Source organism: Eleginops maclovinus, chromosome 13 (genome assembly GCF_036324505.1).
Source record: "Eleginops maclovinus isolate JMC-PN-2008 ecotype Puerto Natales chromosome 13, JC_Emac_rtc_rv5, whole genome shotgun sequence".
NCBI lineage: Eukaryota > Metazoa > Chordata > Actinopteri > Perciformes > Eleginopidae > Eleginops > Eleginops maclovinus.
In genome coordinates, this window is record NC_086361.1 from 6,867,056 (window position 1) to 6,888,203 (window position 21,148).

At 39.8% G+C, this 21,148-nt stretch overlaps 2 protein-coding genes across 2 annotated transcripts; both read right to left on the reverse strand.

Moving 5' to 3' along the window:
• Window positions 1–167: 167 nt before the first annotated feature.
• Window positions 168–8,644, reverse strand: daxx (death-domain associated protein). Its single transcript, XM_063898759.1, has 11 exons — window positions 8,327–8,644; window positions 7,628–7,885; window positions 6,780–7,214; window positions 6,191–6,322; window positions 5,972–6,088; window positions 5,328–5,559; window positions 4,462–4,625; window positions 4,000–4,204; window positions 3,223–3,808; window positions 2,551–2,686; window positions 168–2,131 (listed from the first exon to the last, which is right to left on the reverse strand). The coding sequence occupies exons 2-11, from the start codon at window positions 7,865–7,867 to the stop codon at window positions 2,072–2,074; spliced, it is 2,307 nt and encodes a 768-aa protein (XP_063754829.1). The 5' UTR covers window positions 7,868–7,885; window positions 8,327–8,644; the 3' UTR covers window positions 168–2,071.
• Window positions 8,645–9,401: 757 nt separating this feature from the next.
• Window positions 9,402–14,608, reverse strand: tapbp.1 (TAP binding protein (tapasin), tandem duplicate 1). Its single transcript, XM_063899588.1, has 8 exons — window positions 14,254–14,608; window positions 13,089–13,280; window positions 12,303–12,551; window positions 11,780–12,139; window positions 11,240–11,563; window positions 10,421–10,522; window positions 10,279–10,307; window positions 9,402–10,137 (listed from the first exon to the last, which is right to left on the reverse strand). The coding sequence occupies exons 1-8, from the start codon at window positions 14,312–14,314 to the stop codon at window positions 10,126–10,128; spliced, it is 1,329 nt and encodes a 442-aa protein (XP_063755658.1). The 5' UTR covers window positions 14,315–14,608; the 3' UTR covers window positions 9,402–10,125.
• Window positions 14,609–21,148: the final 6,540 nt, after the last annotated feature.

Below are 21,148 nucleotides of genomic sequence, written 5' to 3' on the forward strand. Positions count from 1 at the left end.
GTGCCCTCAAAACAACTCAACACACAGTCATTAATGTCTAAGCCGCTGGCCACAAAAGTGAGTAACTCACTTTTGTGAGATACTGTAAGTCTTGGTTTCACGCTATAAACATGTATTCAATAGATTCAAGAACAAGTAAAAAGCGCATTAAGTAACAGAGTCTGTAATCATTAAAAAAATATCATTTATTTATCAAAAATGAAAAAACACTTCACAGTGGATGGATCACCGCTCTGCATAAATGAGGCCTAGCATCTGTGATAACGTATTCCATTGGGAAGTCTGTTTACTCCAAAATATAACCTTCGTTGGGTTTAATTGGAAAATAATAAACATTGGATTCAGGTGAAAAGACAAAGATAGGGATTGTTGCCTTCACCAAAGGGTTAAAAAGGCTCCATTAAATGAGCACCGGACAACTGTCTGTAATAAAGGAAAACAAATCACCAATTGCTAGAGATCTGAAGTGCAGCAACGTATTTAACTGAAGAAAGGAAAAACACCTTTAAAATAGACACTAACTCACAAAAGACACCTTTTGAACAATTAAAATGATTTTGTCAAATTGCTTTAAAAAGGTCCAACATGACCATTCAATTACAAAGCCAGTTTACTTGTTTATAAAAGAGTTTGTTTTATTTCTACTTTCATGGAAAAAAACCTTCTGAATTCAGTGTAATGACAGGAAGGAACACCTCTTAATGTGTCAGAATAAACGTTTGGTGAGTTCAGATTTGGCTTACATTCTGGGGACACATTAAGTTATAGGAGTAAAATTTAATGATTAGACGGAGCGGCATCAATTAGTCATCTCAGTCATAGCTTATGCTTTAGTTCCTTAAAGAATAAGTCTTAATGTCAACAAATACCAATAACCAATAAGGTGGTAGTACATATCTATCCTGGTTTCTGTAGTTTTTCCCCAACAAACATTACTCAAGGAGTGCTTTTGTTTGGGACTATTTCAAGCAGCAGCAGGACAGAGTATGTGGGCCCTAAGATAAACTCATTCATGTTCATCTTAAAAAAGGAACATGTCAGCCAGCGCAACCTCATTCGGGTTTTTTTGTATCTTTTAATGGATTTTAGATTAAAAAAATCAATTGAAAGCTACAGAGTTTAGTAACAATTCCCCAGCGTTGGTCTTTTCATGGGATCTGTTTACAATAAGTAAAATATGAATATTGCTAAAACAATTCTATATTAGCTTTGTCCATATGTGTAATTTAAAAATGTCAAAACTGGGAACTATATAGCTATCCTGCAAGACACATACATCTCAATAAAAATATTAACTTTAAACTTTATCATAAACCTAAAAATAAAAATATGTGTTGAGGTAAAACATAAAAAACATTGTTTTCCTCCATAATCACAGCTGCAGTCCCCATCTCCACCCGGAGAACACAGCTCGCTTACTTCACACACATCATAGGTAGCGAATGAAATTGACCTCCCCTCTCTCCTTTGTGGGAAAAAAAGAGATTGAAATATAAAAATGTAAACAAACTAGCGGTACGGCCCCGCCAGTCGAGTGTCTGTGAAAACAATACTCCCTGTCCGTCTCACAGGTCATGTTTTCAGGCACTGGTTTCCATCTTTAAGCACACCAACAAAAGTTCACCACAAGAGAAGTTGTTTTTTCATCTGCGTTGAGAGCGGCAACAGATTCCTTTCAATGCTACTAATAACTGAAGCATTATTAGTGTTACACTGAAAGGCAGGAAACACTGCGCCAGAAGTCTGGATCAGCCATGTGATCTGGATGAGGTTGACTTTAGTGCATCACAGAGAGGACAGGGACAGCAGTGTTCTCTGGAGGGCACAGCAGCACAGGATCACTCCTTGATTTTCCAAAAAACATGTCCAGATTAAACAGCTTTCTTTCTATTTTGATTACAGAATCATTTTTATTCAAGCCTTTTTTTTATATATTGGATGATATAATATTGGATGCTAAATTCATAACTTTCCAAATCGTTTCCTCTTACTACAAACCAGCACACAAGGCCAGTCCTGAAAAAAAAGTGTGAACACTCTTTCAGTCCAGTGAGAGGTCAAAGGTGAAATGTCAGTCTGAGTCTGACAGGATGATGACCTCATCTGGGTCACACTGTGTGGCCACGTTGACCTGGAAGCACAAACACACACAGCACAGTTTGATGAGCGCTCATAATGAAACCCTAGGTAGAAATCACTCTGTATTAATGAAACCTACGAAAGATTTCCTCTTTATTATTTATATAACATATCTACATCTAGCAGGAAGTACAATTACTGTTTGATCATCAGTTGAAATTGATTGTTTCCTCTTTTTAAAAAATAAAATAATCTGGAAAAACAAAGCCTCAACGGACAAATACTCTGAATAAGTGACATTGAAACGGACTGGAATCACCCGTAAAACGTACAAAGTAAACACATTAAATACATAAGGAAAGAAGGTTTGTGCGACTTGGTTAAGCATATTCCTGAAACTTACTCTAGTGGCCACTCTGGGTAAACATGTGCCGTTCATTCACTAATTCCTGATCTCTCTGTGGGCCTCACCTTGTTTTTCTTGGGCGGCGGTGTCGACTGGGAGCTGCTGACTATTTCCTGGGTTGGAGTGTTCGCTCGGGTTAACTCTGCCTGCTCTGGAGAGCTCCAGGTGAAAGCGTGCATATCCAGAGGGATATCCACGTCACTGAGGAGGGAGCCGTCCATGTAGAGGAGGATAGAGACAAAGCATAGGGGGAGTGAAGGTAGAATCACAGATGTATCCAGAGCAACATTATTATTTATCAAAGTGTACTAGACCTCTATGTCAGTTACCTACTTTGAAAGTGGCCTTTCAAAATTGGGTTTGGTTAATCCTCCTCTATGAAATTTTGGGCAAAGTTAAATATATTTTATATGCATTTCCTCTACATGAGGGTCTTCACTTATAAATGTGTTAAAGCTGCTGGTATAATCTGAAACAAAACAGTGTTTTGCCTCTTAATAAGTAGTTTCTAGTTTCTGTTCCTTGAGAGTACAAAGGTAAAAGTGAATCATTAATTTTAGATCAGGTTGAACAGGTTAACTCCCTCGCAGCAGGACAGGGCTGCTTGCCTGTGATTCTGCAGCAGCATCAAAGCCTTATTTCCTCCTTTCTGTTATACCTAAATCCGCTCAAATACATCAATGCCATTTTCATCAGGATGTTTTGTTCGGTCAAACCTATACCATTAAAGCCTGTACCTGTCGTGGATGAGTATGTGCTTAGTGTTTTGGGAGTTCCCTGATATCGTTTCCTCCCTCTTTCGCTTGTGGCTCCTCCTGGCTCTGAGGCTGGGCGGCGGCGGCGACGTGCCGTTGGTCTGTGTGTCACAGTTTTCTGCGAGGACTGCTGGCGACAGTGGCAAAGTCACCCCATTGGCTGCTGCTGAAGAGACGTCTGCAGCGTCCTCAGTGTCTTTGCTGGTGGCAACAGTCACGACTGAAACGTGGTTGGAGGAATCCACAGGCTCCTCTAATGATGCGGGGTCGCCATTAGACAGCGGCGTCTTTTCCTCAGTCTGCATGGGCTCTGATTGGCTGGGGCTCTGTCTAGGGGAGGGGAGGTCAGACAGCGGAGAGATTTGGGAGTTGCTTCCATCAGAAAGAGGACTGAGACCACTTGTGACTGGCTCCTCGTCTTTCACGTTTGTTTCTTTAACCCCGGTTACGATTCCTGGTAACTCATCTGTCTGAATGTCCCCGTTGGCAGCATCACGTGCAGGTTCTGCTTCGTTACTGTCCTCCTCCTCCTCCTCCTCCTCCTCATCATCATCATCATCATCATTGTCTATACAAAGAGGGAAATTAATGACATTTGAACCAGAGATACTCAGGAGATATGTTTCCCTAATCGAGCCATTCTTAACCCAAAATCATCAAAGAAATATGTTTAGACGTTTGTTGACATTACGGAGATTATACTGTTACTGACATTAGCAGGAAACAAAACACATTAGCCGTCAAAATTTGACCTCTGACCTCCAGCCTGCTGAGTGCTGGCCTGGATCTCCTCCTCGATGTCTGTGTCTGACGACTCATCTTCTTCATCGTCCTCCTCCACCTCTTCTTCTTGCTCCTCCTCCACCTCGTCCACCTCTTCTTCTTGCTCCTCCTCCACCTCCTCCTCCTTCTGTGCATCGCCGTTCACCTCTTTTTTCTCTTCTCCATTTTCGGATTTGTTGACCTGAAATGGATAGGACATGTAACAGTCAGAGTTTGATCCCATTGGCTTGAAGTTGGCCTTACACTACGGCTGTCCATTCGTTCTATATTGAGAGGAAAAACAGATAAGGTAGCTTATGTTAAAGAATTCCACACTACGGTGCCTTCATGTGTTGATAGGAGTTTTGTCAAACAAGATTTAAGTCATTTTACATAAATAACAAAACAAAAGCATGCGAGACAACGGAAGCAGCAAGTGATTTTCCTCCTCCCTCTTACCTTTTTGTCTTTGCCGTCCAGGCGTCTGGCCCTCTCCTGCTCCTCTGTGTCATCCTGTTTGGCGGCGTACTTTCTGATGACCTCATCAAGACTGGATAAGGCCACTTCTCTGTTTGAACGAAGCTTCCGCAGCAGGGAGGTGTCTGACAGAGCCGGGTCTGAGGCTGTAGCGGAGAAGAGAGGAACAGTGGAGGAGGGCGGGGAATAGATCAAAAGGAACAAGTAAGGGCAAGCACAGGTCAATATATTTGTCAGATAGGAAATGGGAAAAATGTGTCTTTGCACCAGTGGCCCCTGCAATACCACATATCTATCATGTGTGTCTGAATGGATCCGTCGTCTTTGAACTGCAAACCAAACCTATGGCCCATTGAGAAATAAATCCCTGAAAGAGTCTGAGTGTTCAAATGAGAGACGGCGGAGAAAGAGGAATGTACATTTGTAATAAAATGGTGAAAAAAATCAATGCGTTCCATATAAAAGGTAGACTGCTGCATTGTGCTAAATATGGTAGGTATGTTGTCATAGGTTGTGAATTGTAAATAGGGTAGACGCAAAAGAACTGTTGCTTCAGCACACACCATTTCAGTCTATAGAAAATACTTTATGTTGCGTGTCTTGTTAATTTGTTTGGTTTGTACTATACTGATAGTTGTTGAATTTTACTTTGCTCATCTTACCAAGAGAAAAAAAATAAAAGTCAACATTTAAATTTGCTCCCCGTCACCAAAAAGTAGAAATATAGTGTTCCTTTTGTGATGTAATAACTATTACATTTGTGTTGGTAATGGGCCTTTCAGTAAAGTCAGAACACTGTCAGTCTGCCGCAGCATCAGCAGACAGACCATCCCTCCCTGAAGCCTTACCGGGCTTGTAGGTGTCAGTGATGCGCGAGCCAAAGTTGTACACCAGGTCCAGGTGACGCCTCTCCTGGATGCGGCTCCCGGTCTCTCTGAAAGCTTCCTGTGCGATCTGGTTCAACAGTTTCCGGCTCAGGCACAGGTTGTGGCGCTCGTTGGCGTGCAGCACCTGTTGGAGGATGTCTTGGTAATCCGGAGGGTTCCTCTGCGCCTCAGGACTGTTGATGAAGCGCTCAATCTGACAGGAGGAAGGAACATAGGGTAAGCATATCAAATTCAACCACATAGAAACAGTCATAGGAAAACAGCTTCCAACTAAAGTCTATATTACAACACCAGATATTAAAATCCTGAAGGTTCAAAACTAGTAAGATTCAACTCTTTTAAGGTTCTGTAATTTTCTGTTTTGTATTGTGCTCTATGTATTTCTCAAACCTAGCTGACTGTAATAAAATCCATTTCATGCAGGTTGGAGCTTAGCTGTAGGAGGCTCATATTTTATGTGAAAGGATCACTGCTGACCTCAAGATATCGCTGAGAAGGTTAGAGGTAATTGCTAATATCTTGGCTAGTTACTCTACTAGTATGCTAAGTTCCTCCCAGTGTTTGACTTTAATTTAACACTTTAAACGGTTTAAACCAGCACCCACCCTCCTGTTGATCTCAGGATAACGGGTGCTATTGTAGCTGATCCTCTGCTCGATGACTCGGCCGGTTAGCGTGTTGCAGCTCTTTAGTTCACACAGCTTTTCATAAATCTTCATCATCTGGAGGAAGAGAGTAGGACAGGTGTGATTATAATAACCTGGTGCAAAGGCTCTTTCAACAGTTTCAGCAGGGTTTATAACAAGCGGAGCCGACAGCCTGACCTTGCGTTTGAGCTTGTGTTCCTGGATGTACGAAGAGCCCTCATTTCCCAGGTCGTCCAAACTCAGCTCGGCATGCTGCAGGCGGCAGATCTCGTCGTTGTACAGCTTCAGTAGGTTTTCCAGGTACGCTATCTGAGGGTAATTGGGGAAAAGACATGAAGTGTCAGGCGTGTTTGCTCACACGGACTTCTTATCCTAAATGTAGCCGTTTAACCCGGGATGTTTGGTTTACTTGGCTCTACGTCTCTGAAGTTAGTCAGGGATAAAAGAAATAAGAAATAGGTTGTGATTGGTTAATGGTTTCTAAGGCTACCGAGTTAACCAGGTGCCATTACACCATATTAATAAGGCAAAAAGTGTGGCCATAAAAAACAACACACATAAAAACACACAAGCGCATTTTACTCAACAGTGAACTTAATTATGGGAATATTCTTCAAAATAAACTACCCTAGTTTTGAGATCATGTACCAGAAAGCACTTATTAAACACTGAAAACATGTCTATTAAAAAAAGAAACTGCAGAAGTATATTAAGATCATTATGATAAAAAACAAACAAATCATACCTAGTAGTTTTCATCACTGACCTGTTTCTTGGACGCCCTCTTTGCCTTTTTCACTGCTTCCTGGTCCTCCTGCAGCCCAGAGGTGGAAGGTTCTTTATCTCCCGCTTCCAGTTTCACCCCTCCGTCTCCCTCCTCCATTTTCATATTAGCCACGTCTTCATTTTGGAACATAACAGAGGTAGACTGGAAACTTGATGCTGAGGTAGAAGGCCGGGGTTCAACCTTGGATAGGATCAGCCTCCTCTTGGCTGCATTCTGCTTGAGTGCAGTGCACAGTTCACTGATATAGACAAAGGCTTTGGAGCGATTGGCCTGAGCGCGAGTCAAACATCGTCCCAAGGTGTTCCTGAACTCCACTGATGACAGATAGTCGGGGGAGGCCTTGGCATGTTTGGTTTGGAGGAAAGTCAAGACCTCGGGGCAGTCCTGGGTGAGAGATGCGCAGTGCTCCACAAACTAAGAGGAAAGAAAATATGAAGGATGAGAAGGCAAGATGTTTTAATAGAACAATCAATACAGACACTATCAGCACATTGGGATTCAGGTGTGCCCAGCTATTGATGTATTCTCAAGAAAATGACAACTCTCTGTATATGACGACTATTGTCAAGAGTTAAGAGGGACGTTTTGCACATCTGATTAAAGTTGTGGACAGGTGATTGATACAAAGATCTCTGCAATGACCAGCGACTATATTAATAAAATGCCACCGTGTTTTTACGGTGAGAAAGACAAAAACTAGGAAGCCAAACGCTAATATAGTTTGGACTGTACATTTGTCTATAGTTCAATCACTGTTATTTGCAGAACAGCTACAATGACCAACAACTTTGGATAAAGCACTTAATATGAACTTGATATGAACTCACGTCAGAAAACAACCTCTGGTTCTCCGCCTGCAGAACGTGTGTGTTCTTCTTGGCTGAGGCAAAAGGTGACTGGGTAATGTGGGTAGGGGCAGGTTGCTGAGCTCTGAGGGGGGAGACAATTTTGGCTTTATGCTGGGAGGATGAGGTGGAGGCAGAGCAGGAGGGTTGAGGGATCTCCTCTTCATCGTCATCATCAAGGACTATGATCTTATCTGCCATGAAGGCGGGAGCCACGGCCATCCAAAGTGTCAGTGGTTTCTGATTTCAGAAAATAAAGGAAAAATGTTTATAAGGTCACCTGGAAGTACAGGGTGTCAAAGAAACAGTATGAAGCTGGAAATCAAACTTAAAAGAACAGGTACTCACAAGTTATTGCTTTTACTTGTGTTTCGACACTGAAATATTGATCATTTCACTTCTTAAGATACTTATCTTAATAATTGTTCCACTTCTGGTACTTACACATAGAAACACGACCATAAATAAGCCTGTGACGTGCTAGCATAGCATAATGCTGTCTATGGTTGAAAGAATGAACAGTGATGACGAACAGTCAGCGGCTATAAGTGAAACTAAATGGCGGCATGACATAATATTGATAACAGGAAAACCTTACTGATGGCAAATTAGATACAAGCTATGGTTAAGAATTAAAGGCTTAGACTACCACACACTCATGACACACTCACACATACAGACCTCTTGTTTACGAGCGACTTCACGTGAAGACAAAAAGGGAAGTTTTTCCACGATCCACCATTAGAATGTTGTGCTCGAGGTAGCTTTAGCATTAGCTAGTTAGCATTGTGACCAAGTAAGTGAACGAAGTAAGAAAACATACGACCCAGAAGAGAAGCCTGCATGATGTTTTTAACATGACTCACAACAAACATAAATCCATGATACTATTTAAAACCGTACTTTAAGCCCACATACTTTCTGTTATCCAAAAAAAAACGCTATTTAACTTCGCTATGCTGTCGAATATGGACAGCTCTTTGTCGAAAGTGTATGAAGTGTACCCGCTAAAGTCATAGCAGCACCGAAGCCTCTGATTGGATAATAGATGGCGTACAGTCAGTAAAAGCGTTAGCCATTGGGTGGCTGTCGTTCAGTGAGAATAAATGTATACAGTTTATGTATTTAAGAATTATTTTACTGTATTAATAAATATACAACATAGGAAAACCCTAATAAAACGACATTAAGATGGCTCTTTACTAAAAACAACATACAATCAAGTCAAAACACTTTTTGAGCATTTTTTAACTTTCTTTCACATTGTTTTTACTTAAATTGCTATCCGGTGTGCATTTAAACGATGCAACCACACGAATACTATCTAGCGGCAACACAAGATGCAAACAAGTAGGCTTATCAGTACAAGTGTAAGAGTATGAATAAAGGCTATGTTGTGTGGCGTGAATTGAACAGTTCTGATTAACTTATTATTCCATTGCTTATTATACGAATACAACACTTTTTTTCATATTCGTACATATTTTCAGTCAAGTATTAACACCTCTCCAAAACAAAATATATTTCCCCATGTAGTTTTATTGTGAAAAGAGCAACGGAAGTCACATCAATGCGTGATACAGTAGATACCATTTATAACATGGGTCACTGCATTTTATTTATCTGAATTGTTGCAGAATGGTTCTGAATTGTTAGTAAGAACACAAACACAACAATATGGACAGTTGTTTCTATTATATTTTTCAAATAATGTGACATTTCATAAACAGGAATACAGGAATCAAGGGGCAGCATGTTTAAAAAAAACCATTTTATTTATTTTTCAATTCACACTTAAATTAAGATTAAACACATCTTGAATGTTGCCTTCCCTAACTTAACCCAGGCTGTAAAAGCATAATTTCTACCAAAGGGTACAAAAGTAACAGCGTAACGTACAAACACACACATTAAAAAAAGAAATCACAATACACACACCATAAAATATTTTTTGTATTTACAAAAACCAGATTCAGTTTGTGGTTTTTGACATGTTACGTCTAATAAATTAATTTTTCACACTCCTGGGACATTTTTAAAATATGTTTTTATTTATTTATTTTTATGCTCCCTCTCATCTCATTATTACTTCAAAGGTAAAAGTTTTAACAAAGAGTAGCATCATATGGAATCATGGAATCATTAACATCCCCACATTGTAGCTGTTATTTCAACACATTACCATTTGAAATCCTCTAAGTTTCTGGTCCTTTACCAGCTACATCCCCTTTCTCAAAAGAAAAATTACAACTAACATGTTTAGACGGAGCAGAAGCCCTTTTAGATAGAATTCTCGCAGAAAATATCCTTGCAGTACAGAATTTCAATCCCTAAGAATTATTACTATTTTAAAAATTGTGAAAGCAAGCAAGGTTCTCTCTGGATCAGTGAAAAAAAAAGAATACGAAGATATGTCCTGCTAAACCCCATCCAAAATTGGATCAGTATCACACTTTTACTGCAGTGGATGTCACTCTTCTTTACTTGTCCTTCTACAAATGGAAGAAATTGAAAAGTATTATTGAGGGAGACATGAAAATCAACTTCCAGTGATAAAAAAAGAGTGTACATGTGTTAAATTAGTAACAACACTTTATGAATTATGAACTTTTGTTTTGAAAATGTAACAATACCTTCTCTTGTTGGCCAGCCACATCTGAGCCTGTGTAAAGCGAAAAGACAACAAGTCATTAACAGTAGTAAACAATAAATGAGAGGATAAATTATTATTATTATTGTAAGTACACATGGATTTTTTTATGAGTTATGTGTTACCTGAGCTGGTGAAAGTCCAAGAGACAAACTTGATAAGACCATAGAGGACTAGCGCTACACCGACCATTGCCATGGAGTCCTCGATGGAGGGAGTACTGAAACCTTTAAAGACAAAAGAACCCTAAGTCTTTATTGATTCCAGTTTATATGACTTGTATATTTGTTATGCAGCGTCATACAAATAATGAATGTAACTTTCAACACTCATCCTTTAAAAGAAATATATTCCACCAGAGCCATCATATAAAGTATATTAGGTGTGTTACAAGATTACATCCCTATTTTATACTGTCCATGTTTCTTAACTGGCCCATAGCGTGAAATTACTATAATCTAGCATAATGAGCACCAGTCCCTCTACAGCTTAAGTCAGAACCATAAATATTGAGATCAAATTAAGATATTCACGGCGTTATTTAAGGGTTGGGTCATAATAAAAGTTTACTTGATTGGATATCAAAGCAGGTAAAGACATTCAATTTCCCTGCTGTGGGACTAGGATTTCTGATTCTGATAAACTGCTCATTAAACTTATTATAACAGTTAAATACATTTTAGAAAAGGGCATCACTTATCTATAATGCTGTCTTAAAAAGCGGGAAATACAACCTGTAGGCTATAATGTATCGTAATAACCATAATCCCAAAAGATGGTCTCTTATAACGCTATCATTTTAATATTAATATATCTGCATATGATACTTACCACATTATTACTATAGATCACTTTTTGGCCTATATCTTGGTGTACAAGTTTGAAAGCCTTGTCACCAAAAGAGCTTGAAAACTATCTAAGACAACAAAAAATGTTCACATTACCGATGACATTGAGGGTCACGCTGGCCTGTCTTGTGCCTCCAAGATGGACAGCGACACAGGTGACCTCCCCTCCCCGACCCAGGTCTAGTTTAGTCGTATCCAGCTCCAGCCGGCTGCTCTGGCTGTAGGTCCCATCCCAGGCCTGCCTGTGGCCCGTAACGCTGCCTGATCCCAGAGGCCTGGACTGCCCATTGATGCCTTTGAATTCCCAGCTCAGTTCCAGGGATAGGGGGGCAAAGCCGGACGCCTCACACTGAGCAGTCAAAGTCTGGCCTTGAACAGCGAAGGGGAGAGGGGATGGGTAGATGGAGAGGGAGGGAGGTTCTGTGTAGAAGGAGGAAGAAATGGAGGAGCAAAAATAAGAGGAAAGACATTAAGAGAGGTTAATAATAATCTTGTTTTTCAATGTTGTTTACCAGCAGACAATAAACAATTACAGGCTTTGTGTAACTGCCAATAATGAGATATAACTTTTTCTGAGAGCAGAGACATGCAGGTGTGTCTTTAAACACAACGTAAAGCACATACATTTTCCCTTACCTACAATCTCAAGATCCAACGTCACCTGAGCCACAATGTACGGCAGATACACCGAACAAATATACATCCCGGAGTGACGAACTTCTGCTTCCTGCAGGATCAGAGACGCATTTCCTTTTTCGTGCAGTCCCTCAAAGTCCAATGTGGCCCCTTTCTCTTTTGTATCAGCCAAGCGGTCGGTTTTCCCGTCGTAGGCCAGAACCAATCGTCCATCGCCTCTGAACTGGTAGCGCCATTCTACAGCAAAACCTGACCCGGATAGAGGCGAGGAAGGGTCAATCCAGAAACCGCAATCCAGCAGCACTGGTTCCCCGAGTCTGGACTGCACTGAGACCGTTTTGCTTGTCACACTGAGGATCACTGAGCAAACAGACAGTGAGGAAGAGAGAGAGTCAAACTACCACATATGTCATACAATTCAATTACTGACCGACTTAATTATTTTTTTGAGTGTATCTCTAATTGAAACAGCCATATTAGGGGAGCCCCTGGGTCACAATTGTTTTGTGTCAGAAATCATTACCATTGTGCTCTTTGGTTGCTTTTGGAGCGCGCATGATAGAGGAAACGGCCAGCTGTTTGTTGAGGCCCTGTAGGGAAGTTGAAAACCAATCAGCTTGCAGGTATATGGGACTTAAGGAGGAGTCTGTGAGTGGAGCAACCCATTTGAGGTCAGAAGGCTGCGGCGAGAAGGGGTTGATCTCACACTGGGGCTTTTCCACCGAGCCTCTGGGAGGGTTCAGAGAGCGGTGGCAGAGCGTGGCGGCTGGGTCTAAGGAAAGAGTTTTCAGAGGGTAACGTGAATAACCCAGAGCCAGGACATTTACTTCGATGATGATTGAGGGCTACATTTCAGGCCTGTTTTAAAGGATTTAGATTTTTTAGCATTAAATCAGAAAAACACTTTTTAAAATTATTATAAATGTATCATATAAATGATAATGGTGGCAAAAATTTGAATATGAATCAAAAAATGATGCAACACTTATCCCATATCCACAGTCTATATTGTAATGTAAAACAAGCATTTCTTAAGAGAAAATATAAGACTATATCAGTACTAAAACTGTGAAAAAAGTAAAATAATGAATACATAGCCTGGATCTACAGATATGAATCACTTCCCACATCTCAAAAAGTGCAATGATGTATAATAATAAATGTATAGAACAACATCTCTTTTCACGTATATTGCTGGAGGCTTATAATGTAGCATACATTAAGACTGGCTGATGGTAAAGGCCATGGAGCCACACACATGCAGATTTATACCCTGCACATCCTGTTTAATGTGTCATTTTGCACTAACCGGTGATAGAGTAGACTCTGTCGGGGTTGACATCAGATGGAGCCTGTAGGGACTTGGCTGTGTGGCTGTGTGCATCTGTCCTGATGTGAAGCAGGGATTTTTCCTGGTTTGTAGCTCCAGTTAAACCTCCCCCTCGACCCGTTCTCTCCTGAACAAACCAGCAATCCAACACTGGACAGCTGCTGCTGCAGGCTTCAAACAATAGATTTAACAGTGAATTACCAATACACACACACACACACACACACACACACACACACACACACACACACACATACATATATATATATATATATATATATATATATATATTTTTCTAAATCAGTGTGAAATAGGAGCATTATAGCACTTTATTCTAATTTTAAACCGTAGCTGTGTTTACTCTTTAGTGGCTACAGTCCAATATTCTCCTAATTTTAACAATCTATTCATTGTGTGTGTAATTTTCTTAAAACATGTTTTATTATTTTATTATTATAACATATAATATATAATATAACATATTTAATGTTAAAGTAATTTAACAAATGTGGGACCAATTATGTCAAGCATTGAGGGATCAAGGGAATCAAACCCTAACAGACAAAGTAAAAGTGGGACTTTCCTCCTGGGGAAGCTCCGGTCGACTGGCTTGCTGTCATATTAATAATTTTGTTTTGCTTTTTCATGTCAATGTTTGAACTTTAGCAAGAATTATCTGTGTATTTTTTAATATTTGCTATATATTTTTGCTCTAAAAACAAATTTTGGCTATGCACACCAAACTCCCTTTAGAAATATAGCCTTATTTAACATAATGTTAAAGATAAAAATGAAGTACAAACAGGACATTGTACACAGTATATTACTTAAACGTTTTGTATAATTCGGCATATGGGTTTCCACTGATTAGACATCACATTATCAATATTGTGAAATGTTAAGTTAAAAGTCATTTTTCAAAATGGAAACTACTATAGTAACGTAAGACAGCTACGTTGCTATTTTCAGAATTCCTGAAATTATTGTTGACTTTTAAATATATCAAGAGAGCCATAATTAATACTGTAGAAGTATTCTGCAGCTAACAGTGCACATTTATATTTAACATGAGAAGTCTTGCTGGTGTAGTGGCCAAACAGAGCAACAATATCGACGTAATTATCGACGGATACAGCAACCTTACCTTTTATGAAGCACATAACGGCCACCAACGACAGTTTGTAGATTGTAGAGAGCTCAGTCATGATTGTAAGTATTTTTGGTGCTGTCAGGTCCTGTTTGCTGCTATCGCACTAACGAAAAATAGTTTATATCGTGGGTTCTCCCCCTCAACTCCGGGATTCAGTTTAGTTTCACTTTCACGTGCACCGAATCCGTGAAGCTAAAAACAAAAAGACTAAATCTTCCGGTCATCGTTTCAAAATAAAACAGCATTTACCAAAGTTGAGCTTGCTACACAAATTCAATCTGAAAAAAAACAAACTTTAAACTCAAAGACTAGCCCTTCCCAGACAATGGAAGCAGGAACTGTCTGAAAGGAGAAGATCTCCACCTCTGCAGGTAGATGGCGCTACACCATCATCTACTATGACATCTGAACCTACCTAGTTCTACCACTTTTATGTGTCCTTGCTTTCCTTCCTTGCTCTATTTAATCTGCAAATACATGACAACATGCCAATGATTTTTAGCATAACTACCTTTTTTAGGAGTGTGAGCACAACCGATGTGTGTGAACATTAACTCCTTTAATCCGGCTAGCAGAGTAAGAAGCATAGTGAAGCTGCACACTTTTAGGAAAGGAATCCAGTCTGAGAACAGAGGTCAGATAAGGACAAGAGAGAAAACAACAGTCATGAATGGACCAGGATTCCCACACATAGCCTTTGTTTTTATCCATTTTACAGCAAGATTATGAACATTCAATTAATATAATCCAACACACCAAGGTCAAGACCTTCATATCAAGAGGGCAACTCTTGGGAAGCATTTCCTTTGAACAAGCACATTTGGTTTCATGATAAATACATTCATTATAATTAAATCGTTTTATTTGTTTCTTATAGATTTAAAGCCAATTATACACACTTTTCTAATGAAAGTCAGTCCAACATTTGCCTTTTATTTCCGTGCATCTGATTATTTTGTTAATGCAGAAGACATTTTCTTTAACATCAAAGGGTGTGGCAAAACGAGAAGGACAACAAGCCTCTGTCGCCTGGCAGGGATAAAGCATAACAACCATGGCCAGCTCGCTCTTTTTGCTGGGTGCCAAAATTGCAAATCATGCCTGATCTGTGTCACACACCAACTCATAAGCGAAACCTAACAGGCTCATCTGGTGATTTCCAGAAACAGCTCAGAGGGATGTATTGCTTTTGCCCAGTAGAGGAGCTCTAACACTCTGAGTCCTGAAAAGGCAAACATCATGTATGCTACTGCCTTGCATTCTGCTGCAGTTTAAACCCTGGTTAGGTTTGTTGATCTACGTCATATAGCCTACCAGGAATAGAAACAGAAGTGTTTGGCAGAGAGACATAAGAAAGGAGTTATTCAAGTAACATTCTGGGTTCCTAGGTAGTTTGTCACTCACTGCTTCTACCTGCTCAAGATACTTAAAGTAAGTTTTTATGTGAAGAATTTCAGTTTAGAGTTTATCAAAACAGTAATATCCCAAAACGTATTTTGTTATGTACTTGATCTACTGAAAAAAAAAAAAGTGTTTGTAAAAAATCTAATATTCAAGCCCAAATTGACCTGCAGTGACTGCCAGGTCAGCAGGTTGGTGACATCAAAACATGGGAGGAAAACACAAAATGGTAGCACACTGTCATTCAGAGTTAATGGTAGGGCACAGTGACAACTTTTATTGGCATGTCTTTGTGTGGTAGTCAGTGCATCTTATCTGAGGAACTTCCCCAAACCACATAATGCTTTGAGTAGATGCTTTGCTAAAACATTTTAGGGTCCTATTCATTACCAACAGGTTTATTTAACTGCAAAACAGCATCATGTGTTCAAACATAAACGCAGGGGTTACATTTCTCTTATTGAAGCACTTTTCAGCTTCCATAGCTCCAAATCAATTCAGACAGAGCTGACCTAATGTGTGTATTAGAAGCTCTCCGACTGTCTTTCTGCTTTGGTTTGATTTATTATTGCTTTCATTTTACATTAAAACTCTGAAGTTAAATAGTGTTTCATGGAAATGTGTTTACGTTTTATTACATTGTGTCCTGATAATAGGCCCAGTGTGTGCCAAGACCAGTGCATGACCTGTAGTGAAACTAAACAAAATACCATAGCATCCTCACACATAAAGAACACACCTTTTGGGAAATGAAAGTTGTCCCCTTCATATCATCATCAACTATGCAGGTAGTTTAATTGCATACAGATCGGTTCAAAATAACAGACCCAGCAGTGTGGACCAGCAGAACCAGAAGCTGGTCCTCTCATCTGTTTAAAACGTTTAAAAGCACCGCTGGAGTAGTACTACAGATTGAATTAGATTGTCTTTACTTGGCCACAGAGTGTCAATGCCATAATTAACATATATAGTGCTTAAATAGTTAGTTAATAACAGTAATTGATAAGTTGATTAACAGAAAAATTACATCAATTTTGATAATAAAATAGTCATTCTGGTTTTAGATTAAAAAGTTAAGAATATTTTCTATATGAAGACAATTTAGATTTTTGCTTCCTCTGTTTTATGTAATTCTTTAAATACTCTATAGGTGTCATATTGCCCAGTTGATGTATGGCTGTGAATGGGATGATGAGACTGGTGATGTTAAAGGTTTATTCCAGTTTTGGTTATGATGGAGAATACTTCATTTGACCAGAAGACAATGGACATGGATCACTCCAAAACGAGAGGCTGTCCTAACCAAACACAAGTGGGACAGAAACAAAGCTCTGATAGCACATAGAAAGCACTACCCCACCCAGATTTGTGTGGCTGAAGAAGTATGCGAACTATGGGAGGACCTTTCTGCTGAGAACAGGTGCAGTTACACGACCTGATGTAGTTTCATGGACTCAACAATATTATTATGCCTCCTGTGTTTCTATGTATTCTTAACTTGATGATACATATGATCAGAGTCTTATGGATCATCATGATGTGACTACCCTTACTAAAGTGCTTTAAGTGATCAATCATAAACACAGGGGTTATATTTCTCTTGTTGAAGCACTTTTCAGCGTTCACACCTCCAAATCAGTTCTGCTGATGTTTGTGTTTCAGAAGCTCTCTGACTCTCTCTTGGCTTTGATTTTATTTATTATTGCTTTTATTTCAAGTCTCACTATGAGTTCACATTGTGTTGTGGAAAGCCTTCTTGTGTTTCATTAACATGTGTGTCCTGGTAGTAGGCCTAATGTGTGCCAAGACCAGTGTATAGGCCTGTAGTGAAACCAGGGGCGTTGCAACGGGGTAGGCAAACTAGGCAATTGCCTAGGGCCCTGAGCTGGAAGGGGCCCCCAGAGAAGGTTGATTAAATTGGTCCACACAGCAACGACATCATGGAAATGGCCATGTAAAACACACTGCAATGATATCTCTAGAACCCCCCTAAATTGGTCCCGATGCTACTTGGGAAAGGGGCTCAGAACAACATTGGTCCACAGCAACGACAACATGAAACCCCCTTAAATGTATTGCCATGTAGAAAACACTGCAAATGACACGTCGGGATTCCCCCTAAAGTGGGCCCCGTGCTCCTAGCGTGCTGTCACAGGCTAGACATTTCAGCGCGGTTTTAAGATGAAGTGAAATTACCCTTCAGGACATAATGAAAGAAAACATAAGCAGGAGGAAGAGGAAAAGAAAAACGTGACAGTGGTAAGTTAGAATATGTTACACTGAATAAAGTAGTTATGCCAAGGGGTTTAATTTGTGCCATTAAGCATCAGAGAAGTGGCTTCAATTTTAAATGGTTAACAACAGCTAGCTAACCAGTAAATAGTTTACTCTAAAGCATCCTTTATATCTCAGAATTTGCTAGTACAGGTGTATCAAACTTAAACAAAAGCTGTGTTGTGGCTGCCAATGGCTGCAAAGGATAAGTTAGTTAATACAAAGCATTAACTTTCTCCCATTAGCAGAATTATTAATTAGTTGTCAATTGCTAACAACAGTTAGGCTAGGACGACGCTGAAGTTAGTATTCGATTCAGAGCTTCAGATTCGGCAGTTAAGGGGAAAGTTAAGGGATATTTAATTTACAGCGCTGAGCGACCAATCCTCCGTTCTTTGAACCTCTTAAATCGCTGCATAGCCAATTTATTTGGACTATATTATCCTAGAGAGTTCAAACATTCTTTATAATACAGTTTTGGATTTGTGACAGCTTTATTGTATAACAAATGGCAGATTTCACTGTTTTTTTCACATCCAGACCACATTAGACCAGGTTCTGATCTAAACAGTGGTGGGCCGTCAATGCCAGCAAGGCCTTCTCTGCTGGCCTAAACATCATCAGAATATAAATTAAATTTTGATATATTTTTTCCACAAATACGTATTAAATTATTCCCCATAGTCTATTCTCTTCATTTTATAGCGTTCGTCTTGGCTGCGCTGCTTCCAGCCTCAGAATGAGATTTGGAGGGCTGGCCTTTATGTTAGAGCTTTTATCCAATCATATTTCAGCCATAATGTGTTGCTAGGGTCAAAGAAATCTGCCCTTAGGCCTTCAGAATCAACAGTGCGGGCGGCTGTAGTTTAAAGTGAACGCAAACAAAATTGTGGCGTTAACCAATCAGATTTCGTGGTGGCGACAACGGGCCAGCTAGCAGGCGTACGCTAACGTTAGCACGTGCACATCTTCTGATTGGATAAGCAATATTGAGAGGCAGAGCTAGGCAGTAGGCAGAGCCATACAGTCTATGGGCAAAGCTAGCAAACAGAACTAGAACTTGAGCGAGCTAATTTGTGTAGATTTCTACAAGCTATTTTTTCAACCCACAATGGCTGAAGGAGGAGAAGAGATCAATTTGGTCGAAGATATAATTACAACGCCATTTTCAAAACGAACTTTTCAAGTAAAGCTACACATCTTGAAAAGGGAACGACCAACTCCAACGCTAGCGAGCCTAGCACAGCAGGGAAACTACGAGCGGTACCCCTGGCTCACAGCCTCCGAGAGGCACTGCAAATTGTACTGCCGGGAATGCCTGGTATTTGCAACTGATCGATTTGGTGTTTGGAGCCACACTAAACTTGCAAACTTGAGTTGTCTAACCAAGGCAGCAACGAGACACCAAAGCACGGCTGGGCACTTGGAAGCACTGGTGCTTTTGAAAACCTTTGGGGACACCCGAGTGGATCTACAGCTCAACGAACAAGTGCGCAGGGAAACGGAGCTCCACAACGAAAGGGTGAACAAAAATAGGGAATTATTGAAAGACTGATTGATTGTGTCCTGTTTTTGGGTAAACAGGAACTTTCATTTAGGGGACACGATGAAAGCGCCGAGTCCAGAAACAGAGGACACTACGTGGAGCTTCTTTCTTTTCTTGCTGAGAACAACACAGATTTGCATTACCACCTGTACACAAACAACATGTTTACTGGGACGTCAGGCAAAATACAAAACGACCTGATTTATGCTATTGCTGAAGTGATGGGAGAAGAGATCAAAATGAAGATTAAAAAAGCACCCTTTGTCGCTGTTATGGTGGACGAGACGTCAGATGTGGGTAATGTAGCACAGCTGGCACTTGTCCTGCGTTATGTGACGGACACAGGTGTCAAGGAGCGGTTTGTCAGATAATCTGATTAATTGAGTTAACTGTAAATGCTGATGTATTGATTATAAATGCTTCAGAAATATTAATATAACTCTGTTGTACTTGACTATGTTAAGGTGATGCAACGCCCGGTTATACTGCGTTTCTGTCTAAATGTATAGTTTCTAGAGCCATGGCGTCATAATGATGGTATTAAGAGGTGGAATAATTCAGGTAGGACTGTGTAGGACATCACTGAAGGCCTAGGTGTGAAATGCACGGCCCGCCACTGGATCTAAAACCACTATACGTAGATTGGTAAAATCTGGACTGGATTATCCCAGAGAGGCTAAGTATCCTTTATATTACACTTTCAGATTTGTGAAACCTTTATTCTATTTGTGAAAACCCAAAAACGTGAGATCTTGCTGCTTTTTTTCTTTTCTTTTCTAGACCACATTGATCCAGGTCCTGATATAACTAGGTAAAGCACTCTTCAAATTGTTCTTTCAAAATAAAATGAAAGACTGCAGCCGAACTGTCCACAGGGTGCCTGCAGGAAAATTAAAAATAAGTTCTTATCTTTGTCTTGCCTATTTCTCATACACAACACTAAGGTCAATTTAAGATCAATATGAGATTTTGACCATTGTCTTACTACTTAAATGCGGCTCCTAATAAATAGATTTCTCTTGTCTCAGCCCAATCCCAATTTAAGATCAATTTGAGATCTTCAAATGCTCTTCTTTTTCTCACACTTTTCTCAACCTTTATGTTGTCTGACAAAATCAGCTGTAGAAATAACAGTAAGATCCTAAAGAAAACTTGATTGGTTTATACATTTCTCAAACTGGTCTTAGAATTGATCTATTCTTTTGCTCCTTATTTGTCCTAAGGCGGTGTTTAGGAGAAAGAGGGCAGACTTCAGTAAGCTCTAAATAAGAGTTGATTTCTTTCTTACAAGACAAAGAAAAGACGGTTGTAAACAGCAACATTTTCCTCTGGGAATGGCCCCGGACCCCCCTACAATAATTGGATGCTGTAATTGCATCTCTTCTTCTCAAATTAAACAACGCCCTTATTTACACCCTATTTAGGAAAAGCAACATTTTTGTTGTTACCCACCCAGATAATCCTAATGCCCACCCAACGATGACATCCTAGTAACACCTCTGCTGGAGCCCCCAGAGTGTGTTGAATCTAAACTAAGCTGTATACTCTTATTGAACCACATTTCCTCACTAAACATCAATCACACTTGGATAAATAGATTTGTTGTATACATTTTGACTTTTAATCCCATGGCATAGTTCTGCACATTACATCACTGCAAATCATTAA